The sequence below is a fragment of the Gorilla gorilla genome, chromosome 4 (assembly GCF_029281585.2).
Source record: "Gorilla gorilla gorilla isolate KB3781 chromosome 4, NHGRI_mGorGor1-v2.1_pri, whole genome shotgun sequence".
NCBI classification, from domain to species: domain Eukaryota; kingdom Metazoa; phylum Chordata; class Mammalia; order Primates; family Hominidae; genus Gorilla; species Gorilla gorilla.
The window spans coordinates 54,691,723-54,703,942 of record NC_073228.2 but is presented as its reverse complement, the minus strand read 5'-3'; the positions used below and the strand labels follow the sequence as shown (position 1 = coordinate 54,703,942).

Below are 12,220 nucleotides of genomic sequence, written 5' to 3'. Positions count from 1 at the left end.
TCGCAAGAACAAAAAACCAAACACCGCATATTCTCACTCATAGGTGGGAACTGAACAATGAGATCACATGGACACAGGAAGGGGAATATCACACTCTGGGGACTGTTGTGGGGTGGGGGGAGGGGGGAGGGATAGCATTGGGAGATATACCTAATGCTAGATGACGAGTTAGTGGGTGCAGCGCACCAGCATGGCACATGTATACATATGTAACTAACCTGCACAATGTGCACATGTACCCTAAAACTTAAAGTATAATAAAAAAAAAAAATTTGCCCCACAAGTACAGGTTTTATGGTATTCCACTATTTTCAAATATCATCTTTTTATATTTAATTAGAATAAAACATTTGTTTAATTTTTCCTTGGAAAAAAAAAAAAAAAAAAAAGAACTAGAGAAGGCCAGGCGTGGTGGCTCACGCCTGCAATCCCAGCACTTTGGGAGGCCAAGGCGGATAGGTCACCTGCGGTAAGGAGTTCAAGACCAGCCTGGCCAACATGGTGAAACCTCGTCTCTACTAAAAATACCAAAAAATTAGCTGGGCATGGTGGTGGGAGCCTGTAATCCCAGCTACTCAGGAGGCTGAGGCAGGAGAATCACTTGAACCTGGGAGGCGAAACTTGCTGTGAGCCAAGATCATGCCATTGCACTCCAGCCTGGGCAACAAGAGCAAACCTCTGTCTCAAAGAAAAAAAGAAAACAAAAAGAAATAGAAACTAGGGTTAATTAAAAATGGCAAAGAATGGTTCTATATAATATACCAAGCCTAAAATTCCTATTTTTTTTTTTTTTTTTGAGGCAGAGTGTCATTCTGTTGCCTGGGCTGGAGTGCAGTGGCACAGTCTCAACTCACTGCAACCTCCGCCTCCTGGGTTCAAGCAATTCTCCTGCCTCAGCCTCCCGAGTAGCTGGGATTACAGGCACCCGCCACTAAGCCCAGCTAATTTTTTGTATTTTTAGTAGAAATGGTGTTTTACCATGTTGGCCAGGCTGGTCTCGAACTCCTGACCTTGTGATTCACCCGCCTCGGCCTCCCAAAGTGCTGGGATTATAGGTGTGAGACACCGTGCCCAGCCACAGTTTTTATTATCTTATAAAATTTATTCTTTTTTTCTTTTGAGACAGGGTCTCACTGTCACCCAGGCTGGAGTGCAGTGGTGCAATCATAGCTCACTCTAGCCTCAATCTCCTGGACTCAAGCAATCCTCCTACTTCAGCCTCCTGAGTACCTGGGACTTACAGGCACACACCATCATGTCTGCTAATTTTTTTTAGTTGCTGTTTTTAAGTAGAGACAAGGTCTCACTATGCCCAGGCTGGCCTGGAACTCCTGAGCTCAAGTGATCCTCCTGCCTTGATCTCCCAAAGTGCTGAGATTACAGGCATAAGCCAACATACCCAGCCAATAAATTTTATTCTTATTTCTCATTTAGAATGACAAAATGCACATCTGTGTACATAACTACAAAATAGTAAACTTTTATTTTATTTTTTTTAGAGACAGTGTCTCACTATGTTGCCCAGACTGGACTCGAGTTCTTGGGCTTAAGCAAGCCTCCTATTTCAGCCTCCTGAGTAGCTGGGACTACAGGGACGCACAGTGGCGCCTGGTTCAACATATTATTTTTAGAAACAGAATATTTATATCAACTTAGCACATTTTATTTCTACCTAAACATTTTAGTAGAACTTAAATAAAAATTTAATTAAGTCCCAATAAGTTAGTATTTCATTTACAACATTTCATTTTATAGAATTAACTATGTTTTACTATACGGAAAATTTTCTTTAACATAAAATTTATAAAACATATTTGCAACATAAAAATTTTTATGTCACAGAGATTAACTTTCTAAGAATAAGAAGCCAATCATGGAAATGTTCCTATGATCATAATCAGTGGCTATTAAAGCTCAAAAGTACGAAAGAAACAGAATTACAGCTCTGTAGTACTCCCATTTGACCTCTAAGAACACAGCCACGTTGACATCTAAAACAAAACATTGTTTACCCACTCAGGAAGAAAAATAACTACAGGTAAGATTAAATCTGTTAAGAGCAGAAGGCCCGTCAGGAATCTAGGCTGGTGGATAACTACCTCAAAGGAAAACTTAGAACAAAAAGATTACCTCAGCAACTCTTGGAGGCACTCCATCCCCAAGCACTTCCCGGATGAAGCAGTGCTGGCCCATGTAATATGAGAGTCCACGGGTCCTCTTGAAGGCATCCTTCAGTCGTTTTAGCTCTACATCTGTAACTGCAATTCAGAAACAGAAGATGGGTAAGAAATCAGGAGAGAAAAGAGGTGTCTCATAATTTTTTTCAACCTGGCTCCTAAGAAAAATTGAGGCTAGGCGCAGTGGCTCACGCCTATAATCCCAGTACTTTGGGAGGCCAAGGCAGGTGGATCACTTAAGGCCAGGAGTTCAAGATCAGCCTGGCCATCATGGTGAAACCCCATCTCTACAAAAAATACAAAAATTAGCTGGGCATGGTGGTGCATGCCTATAATCCCAGCTACTTGGGAGGCTGAGGCACAATAATCACTCGAACCTGGGAGATGGAGGTTGCACTGAGCCAAGACCATGCCGCTGCACTCCAGCATGGACAACAGAGCGAAACTCTGTCTCAAAAAAATAAATAAATAAAAAGAAAAAAAAAAAAGAAAAATTGGCAAGCATTACACTTCTTTTTTGGTTAAATAAAACTCTATGACATTTAGTCATAATTCTAATATTTTCAAATCTAATTTAGAAAATAAGTATAATTTTTTTTTTTAAGAGATGGGTCTCGCCATGTTGTCAGGCTGGTCTTGAACTCCTGGGCTCAGGCAGTCCTCCCACCTTGGCCTCCAGAAATGCTGAGATTAAAAGCATGAGCCAGCATGCCAAGCCAAAATTCTTAACATTCAATTTTCAAAAGACAAAACTTTAATAGAGGCATACAAATTTTAGGCAGGGGCAAAGAAGTAACAAATATTTCAAATTAGCAGGTAAGCTAAATGCCACTGGATTCTGGCATTAATGTTTTCAGCAGCAATACATTAATCTCCTTTGTGATAAAAATTATATTATTTGTACTCCTTGAGCACATCTCTATCCATATGGAGAACAGTCTTCAAGTTTAGCTTGGATTTTGTCATTATTTACAAAGAAAATAGTTCATAAATAGATGATATTAACAAACTAAAATTTTTAGATACTTATTATCAAAAACAAAAAAATTACTGAGCCATTACTTTATTTTATGCATTGAAAACTTTTTTTCACTATATGGAACAATCTCTATCTACAAGAACAAAGAAATAAACACCCTTTACTATTACATGATCGGTACCACAATCACAATAGAGGCACAGAAATGGTACCTTTGACCCATGCTAGAGAAAACAGACAATTCTTCCAGATGAAGATAATTACATTAAATTTTAAAGGCTAAACCAAGCAAAATGAACAAGGATGTGCTGGTCAGAAATTACAGTTTGCTTCGAAGTACAATGAAGTATAAAAATGTATCGTAAAAGTATCTTACTACAGCAAAATAAGCAAGGCACGGAGTAGCAAACGATAAACCTAGAGAGGCAGCAAGACCAAGTCACAGAGACTCTGTCCTGTCATAAGGAACGGATACAGTCAGATACAACTCAGATAACTGCAGGCAGACGAGAAACAAAACACAGTGAGATATAATTCAGATAGCTCACTCTACCAATAACATAGAGAACAGAACAAATCTGGAAGCAATAGCCTGCTACTACAAGAAAAGGAGCTAAATGTGGGAAATATCCAGAGGGTCAGCAGAACTTGAAGCTAGACTGAGAGTAGAAGCAGTACTGGGAAGCTTTTTTTTTTTCTTTTTTTGAGACAGAGTCTCACTCTGTCACCCAGGCTGGAGTGCAGTGGCGTGATCTCAGGTCACTGCAACCTCTGTCTCCCAGGTTCAAGCAATTTGCTTGCCTCATCCTCCCAAGTACCTGGGACTACAGGTGCACACCACCACACCTGGCTAATTTTTTTTTGTTTGTTTGTTTTTTTGAGACGGCATCTTGCTCTGTCGCCCAGGCAGGAGTGCAGTGGCACGATTTCTGCTCACTGGAAGCTCCGCCTCCCAGGTTCATGCCATTCTCCTGCCTCAGCCTCCTGAGTAGCTGGGACTACAGGCGCCTGCCACCATGCCGGGCTAATTTTTTGTATTTTTAGTAGAGACAGGGTTTCACCGTGTTAGCCAGGATGGTCTCGATCTCCTGACCTCGTGATCCACCCGCCTCAGCCTCCCAAAGTGCTGGGATTACAGGCGTGAGCCATCGCGCCCGGCCTACACCTGGCTAATTTTTGTATTTTTAGTTTCACCATGTTGGCCAGGCTGGTCTTGAACTCCTGACCTCAAGTGATCTGCCCACCTTGACTGGGATTACAGGCTTGAGCCACCGCACACAGCCAGTACCGAGAAACTTCAAGGATTATGTTATTATGTAGACAGAGAATGCAAGAATAAGTCAGGAAAGGCTGGGCGCAGTGGCTCACGCAGTGCTAGCCAAGATGGTCTAGCTGATTTCTTCAAGATGCCTAATTTTCATTAATGGCTTTAGTAACAAATTAGGTTGTTCACAGTCTAGTGGAGGAGACAAGAAAATTAAACATTCAAATAATATATTATTAGAATAATATATGATTAAATATTAGAGTAACATAGTATTAGAATATATTACAATATAATTAATCTAACATATTAATTATATATTAATCTAATAGACTACCTGTATAACAGTATAGGTAATCTCCTATAGTGTTGGTTACAGATTATTTGAAGAACTACTTGGTAATATGTTTTTAAAAAATATAATCTGGTGGCCGGGCACGATAGTTCACACTTGTAATGCCAGGACTTTGGGAGACTGAGGAAGGTGGATCCCTTGAGGCCAGGAGTTCGAGACCAGCCTGGCCAACATGGTGAAATCCCATCTCTACTAAAAATACAAAAATTAGCCAGCCATGGTGGTGGGTGCCTGTAATCCCAGTTACTCAGGTGGCTGAGGCAGGAGGATTGAGGAGGCAAAGGTTGCAGTGAGCTGAGATAGCCCCACTACATTCCAGCCTGGACAATGACAGAGTGAGACTCTGTCTCAAAAGAAAAAAAAAAAAAAAATATATATATATATATATATATATATATATATATAGCAATCTGATGACTAATGAATTTATTTACTTAAACTGTAGGGAAATGTACATATAAATAAGCTTTTAAAGCATTTATAAGAAGCAAACAATGTCCATCAACAAAGGACAGATTGAATAAATTATTGTATACACTTAGAATATCATACAGACACTGAAATATTCCTACAGATCCATATTTACTGAAAATAAATACATAAAAATGTTCACCATACACTGAAATGTTGAAAATTTTGAAAATAAAAATTTAAGCAAGACAGAAAATATAATAGAATCAAGCCTAAGTTCTGCTCTGTGGTTTTTTCGTTGTTGTTGGGTTTTTTGTTTTGTTTTGTTTTGTTTTTTGAGACGGGATCTCACTCTGTCACCCAGGCTGGAATGCAGTGGCATGATCTCAGCCACTGCAACCTCTGCCTCCCAGGCTCAAGCAATCCTCCCACCTCAGCCTCCCAAGTAGCTGCGACCACAGGCTCCCACTGCCACACGTGGATAATTTTTTGAATTTTTAAATAGCGATGGGGTTTTGCCATGTTGCCCAGACTGGTCTCAAACTCCTGAGCTCAAGCAATCCACTTGCCTTGGCCTCTCAAAGTACTGGGATTACAGATGTGGTAATTTTTGAGACTGAGTCTCGCTCTGTAGCCCAGGCTGGAGTGCAGTGGCATGATCTTGGCTCACTGCAACCTCCACCTCCCAGGTTCAAGTGATTCTCCTGCCTCAGCCTCCCCAGTAGCTGGGATTACAGGCACCTACCATAACACCTGGGTAAGTTTTATATTTTTAGTAGAGATGAGGTTTCACCACACTGGCCAGACTGGTCTCAAACTCCTGACCTCAAGTGATCTGCCAGCCTAGGCCTCCCAAATTGCTGGGATTACAAGCATGGGCCACCGTGCCCGGCCCAGGTGTGGTAAATTTTTTAAATAAGAAAATGGTATTAGTTATCTTCGTATTAGAAAGAAAAAGTAGCTTCAGAAAAGGACAAAAGGACTTTTCTTAAATCTTCTCTCTCTCCCTCTATCCCTCTCTCAGTAAAATTACAGTGAGAATAAAACAAGATATAAACTCACAAGGACAGAGGGATAAAAAACTACATAATGGGTATAATGTACCCTACTCGGGTGATGGGTGCATTAAAAATCTCAGATTTCACCACTGCACACTTCATCCACCTAACGAAAAACCACCTGTACCCCAAAAGCTATTGAAATTTTTTTTTTAACTCACAAAGACAAAAATAGGACAAGAGAGACACGAGAACCTAAAAGACAGTCAAATTTTTCTGGTGCACATTAAGTATCTGGAGTGGCCACTGACCTAAGCCAACCCAAGAAAGTTAAAACCTAGCAGCTGAGAAATTCAAACAAGAAGCAAACAAATTTACCCTGTCCATAGCCCCAAAAGGCTCAGAAATGGATGGTACCGATTACCACAGAAGTCAGGGGGGTAAAAGGTGAGGCTGAGAAAAAAAAAATAGAGATTGGTTCAAAGTCTATGAGGAGTAGTTAGACTCTCTGGACCCTTGCAGCACAAGGCAATCAGGCACCAATCTACCACCTACCCAAACCCCCATCACTTTCACACCAACCTTTTAGCAACTCCCGGGCTCAAGTGATCCTCCCACCTCAGCTGCCCAAGTAGCTGGGACTACAGGCATGCACCACTATGTCAGGCCCTTCCTAGCTATTTTTAATTTGTACCTTTAGCTGATTTTTTTCAACAAGCATTTATGAAATGTCTAGTGTGCCAGGCTTCTTTTTTTTCGAGATGGAGTCTCACTCCGTCCCCCAGGCTGGAATGCACGATCTCGGCTCACTGCAACCTCTGTCTCCCGGGTTCAAGCAATTCTCCTGCCCAGCCTCCCAAGTAGCTGGGAGTACAGGCACGCACCACCATGCCCAGCTAATTCTTGTATTTTTAACAGAGGCGGGGTTTCGCCATGTCGGCCAGGCTGGTCTTGAACTCCTGACCTCAGGTGATCCACCTCCCTCCGCCTCGCAAAGTGCTGGGATTACAGGCGTGAGCCACCAAGCCCAGCTGTCAGGCATTTATTAAATGTCTACTTATCTCAGTCAAGATGAGTAATACATAGTCTCCATATTCTAATACTTCAAAATTTAGTAGAAAAGATAGGACACAACAAAAATAACTATAACACAAAATAGGAAATATTAAACTGGAGGTGTTCAATGGAGTTCCAAAATAGGGAATAATTAGGAAGTGGTAATTCCTAAAGAGTCGGGGTTCACCTGGCAAAAAAAAAAAAAAAACGCAAAGGGCTATTCCATGCAGGGAAAACACATATAAAAGAATAAAGTGGCATGGATAACCAAGGAATTGCAAGTAGTATCATATAAATGGAGTACAGGGTATAAGAAGCAGAGTTGTCAGAAATGAGGTTAGAATGATAATGGGCAGACAAAACAGAGCCCTGACTTTATTCAAGATGATAATGTCCTTAGCTAAATGACTATATTTTTCAGTTTCCCTTGCAACTAGAAATGGCCAATGAAATGCAGTAGGAATGACTGGGGGGACCTCCATGAAGGCTTCTTAAAAGGTAACAGCTGGCAAATATCCTTTTGCCCTTATCTCTTCTTCCCACCTGGCACTTAGATACAATGGCTGCATCTCCAGCAGCCATTTTACATATCTATTTTTGAGTGAACGTCAAAGTTATAAGCCATACAGTAAGGATGGCGAGGTCAAAAAGATTTTTAAAAGCCTAGATGACCATGGAACTGCCATATGACCCTTGGATATCCTACCTCCAGATTTACATGTGAGAAAAATAAACCCTTATATCTTATTTAAACTATTATTTTGTTTAATATATATCCAAACTTAAACCTAACTGATAAAGGTATCAGGTACAAGTTTATGGAAGGCCATTCTAAGCCATGTTAAAAATCCTTCCCTAGCTTTAAACAAAGAAGTAACAATCAGGTTTACATGCACATGGGTGTCAATGCAATAAACAAGACTGGGAAAAGGTCAGAATGGAGGTATAAAGACCAGTTGAGCAGTTACTGCATTTGTTCAGACAAGAGATGAACTCCAGAAAAGAACTCGAAGGCACAGCCTCAAGCGATCCTGCTGCCTGTGTCTCCAAAGTGCTGGGATTACAGGCCTAAGGCATAAAGTAAAAAGGGAGGTAAGAAGGCAGATTCAAGAGATAAAATTAACTGAACAGGGTTCACTGAATAATTAGCTGTCAAAGGACTAGAAAGAAAAAAATGATCTTTGATGATTTCAAAGTGTCTGCCTGTTCCTAAGATATACTCAGTGCTACTGATGAAGATAAGTCTAGGGGAGAATTTGAGTATATTGCATTGTATTTACATTTCTGTTATGAAATGAATGTATGCATCCTCCCCTCAAATTCATATGTTGAAGCCCTAACACACAGTGTGGCTGGTTTTGGAGTAAGGAAGCAATTATTGTTAAATAAGCTTATAAGGATAGGACGCTGACCTTACAGGATTAGTGTCCATAGAAGAAGAGACACCAAAGGGCTCAAGCGCAACATAGGCACAGAGGAAAGAGCATGTATGGATGCAACGAGCAGGAAAGGCTCTCTTCTGCAGGCCAGGAAGAGAGCCCTCACCAAAAACAAAACCTTGCTGGAACCAAACGTTATTTCCAATGGGAAATAACATTTCTGTCGTTTAATCATCCAGTCTTTGGTATTTTGTGACGGTAGCCCAAGCTGACTACTATCATTTCTATAGTACCAATGGTAAATAGAGCAACTCCTCCATTTTAATTTAGATAGAAGCCGGCGCGGTGGCTCACACCTGTAATCCCAGCACTTTGGGAGGCCGAAGCAGATGGATCACTTGAGGCCAGGAGTTCAAGACCAGCTTGGCCAACACGGAGAAACACCATCTCTACTAAAAATACAAAAATTAGCCAGGGATGGTGGCACACACCTGTAATCCCAGCCACTCAGGAGGCTGAGGCAGGAGAATCGTTCGAACCTGGGAGGCAGAGGTTGCAGTGAGCAGAGATTGCACCACTGCACCCCAGCCTGGGAGACAGAGTGAGACTCTGTCTAAAAACAAATAAAAACTTAAAAATAATTTAGATAATCTATGTAAATCGCTTTTACAAAGTCATATGAAGAAATTAGAACTCACTGTCCATGAAAAGAAAATAAAATTATATAATTAACAATTGCACAAAACAAACATAAGAGAGCAGCACAATGCTCACTGTCACGCTCTAAACTTTTAGAGGTTACCTTGTCTACACCAGTAGTTATTAACCTTTTCTGCAGTGACACAGGATGGATGTTGTCATTACCATGAGCATTCCCTAAATTCTAGCTGCAACTATACTCTCCACTTCCAGTCAAGAAATCACATGCATGTGTGAAATGCATGAAATTAAATCCATTTTTGTAAAGGTAAGCTTTTTTCTTAAAGTTCAATACTTTATTATTACTCATTACATGGTATAAAATATTTCACAATAAACCACAATACTGGCGTTCTATTCCCCTATTATATACTGCTTTATATCATCACTTTTTTTCAAAGGTAATATTTGTCTTACCTCTCTAAGTATATTTTAAGTCTCTTGAGAGCAAAGACCAAGTCTATTCTTCATCTCTGTTTCTTTAAGACAGCCAAGGCAGGACCATGCATTCTGATTTCTGTTATAGGATAGGATTTGCCGTTTTAACAGTTTGGTTCCAAAGGCAAAGAGGAAAATTTAACAACATCTGAATCAGAGGATAACCACAGAGATAAATAAACATTGGGAAATATGCCTTTCACTGCCAAAATGGGCTAAGAATTTACAAACCTAGGAGAAGAAGAAATTGCATAATGCAGCAAAGAAAACACAACCAACATATTTGTAAATCTGCTTGGTGCAGCTGATCTGAAGTAAATTAACCTATCAAAAGTCACTTTGGTAGGGTCCCTGCTAAAAAAAGCTACTGCAGAGCCACTTCAGGTAGATGATAAAACCCAGATGGGACATCTCAGGCAAGAGGGGGCCTACAACTAGCAATTTTTTTTGCTACTGGTGACTTTGTGCCAAATGTCACCAAAAAAGTATGATATAAGGCCAGGTGTGTGGCTCACGCCTGTAATCCCAGCACTTTGGGAGGCCGAGGCAGGCAGATCGCTTGAGGTCAGGAGTTCGAAACCAACCTGGCCAACAGAGTTTGCTCCCTCTCTACTAAAAATACAAAAGTTAGCTGGGCATAGTGGCGGTGCCTGTAGTCCCAGCTACTCAGGAGACTGAGGCAGGAGAATCACTTGAACCCAGGAGGTGGAAGTTGCAGTGAGCCGAGATAGCGCCACCGCACTCCAGCCTCGGCAACATAATGAGGTTCTGCCTCAAAAACAAAAACATAAAACTATGATACATTCTTATTATAGAATACTTTTCAGCATAAAAAGGAAAAAATGAAAGTGCTGATACATGCAACAACATGGATGATGCTCACAGATATTATACTAAGTAAAAGAAGGCTGATTAAAAAAGAGAGCAGATATTCTGTGATTCCCCAAGTTCTAGAACAGGAACAACTCATCAGTGATGACAGGTCAGAACAGTTATTGCATCTGAGGATGTGGCAGATTTACTGGTAAGAGGAACAAGTCAACTTTCTTGGTGATAGAAATGTTCTCTATCTTGTCAAAATGCAAGGACACATGACTTTTGCATTTTAGGATATAAAAATTTTCCCTCCAAAAAACCCTGTAAGGAGGCTGATTGCTGGAATGGTAAAGACCTCTGAAAATCCATTCTTCTAAAAAAGCAGCAAGAACACTATCAAAAACTGTCAAAATCCAACTTTTTCAGAACTCTAGAAATCAACCAAATGCTTGCAATAATCCAAAGAGCTTTATTCCAGAAAAATGACTGAGCCGAGTGCGGTGGCAATCCCAGCACTTTGGGTGACTGAAGCAGATGAATTGTTTGAGCCCAAGAGTTTAAGACCAGCCTGGGCAACATGGCAAACACCGTCTCTACAAAAACTACAAAAATTGGTGGCACACGCCTATAGTCTCAACTACTCAGGAGACTAAGGTGGGAGGATCGCTAGCGCCTGGGAGGTCAAGGCTGCAGTCAGCCATGATCACGCCACTGCACTCCAGGCTGAGTGACAGCTCACTCTCTCAAAAAAAAAAAAAAAAAGAGAAAAAAAAAGAATGGCTGAACCTCTGTTAAAAAAAAAAAAAAGCAGTATTTGTGGTGTTTTCACATGTTCTATTCCCATCACCTTCTCCCCAGCTATGCAATAGCTTGGAAAACCAAAAATCTCCCTAAGCTGTAAAAACCAACAGTCAAGCAGCCACTGAAGGAGGCAGAATGGGTTTAGAGCTTCTCAAAAGAAGTATCAATATTTGACCTATCTGGTAGCTCATTAAAAAGTTCCATTCTCAAGGTTTGTCTCTATTTGATCTGGCTTTGAGTTCACTCTACAAATAAAACTTTTTCCCCCCGGCATTCTTCAAAAACAATCAGTGGCAACTATATAACTTCACAGCTGCCTGAGAAAGCACTGGCAGATGGGGCTAACAAGAGGTGAACCAAAAAACTTGAAAGGAAAACCTGGAAAGCAGCAAATCCACAATGGCTTTGAAAGGCTCTGACATATTCCTGGAAATCCAAAAGGCCACCTGCATATGGAGAGCTGTGCATGTGCCCCAAAATTCCCATATCTCTCACTTTGGCTGACCTTAAAGCTCCACACAAGCAGGAAGTGAAGGCTAAAGCAGAGTTGCAAACTGACTGTACAACATTTGAACACACACCCGAGTAGTATAGAACCCCTCCGCCAAGGCTGAACTTATAGGTTCAAGGCATTTTTAAAAGTCCTTGTCCAATCTTAGCTGACCACTAAGCTAAATAAGCACACACAAAAAAAGAAAACACACTTTATAAAATCAGACCAAGAAAGTCACTAAGCAAATAAATAATAGCAGGAACAACAACAAATAGCAGTAACAAACCTTAAGGTAGGGAATCCAATTTCCAGAGCTGCCACACTACAGTACTTAAAATGTCTCATTTTCAACAA

General features: G+C 40.7%; 1 protein-coding gene across 1 annotated transcript in view; it reads right to left on the bottom strand.

Annotated features, from left to right (window-relative positions):
- The window catches only part of LOC129533810 (neurofibromin-like), a 122,862-nt gene that overhangs the window by 33,840 nt on the left and 76,802 nt on the right, over positions 1-12,220 (bottom strand). The window contains 1 exon segment of the mRNA XM_063705966.1: positions 2,131-2,258. Within this exon segment, the coding sequence (XP_063562036.1) occupies positions 2,247-2,258 (12 nt within the window). The 3' untranslated portion in view covers positions 2,131-2,246.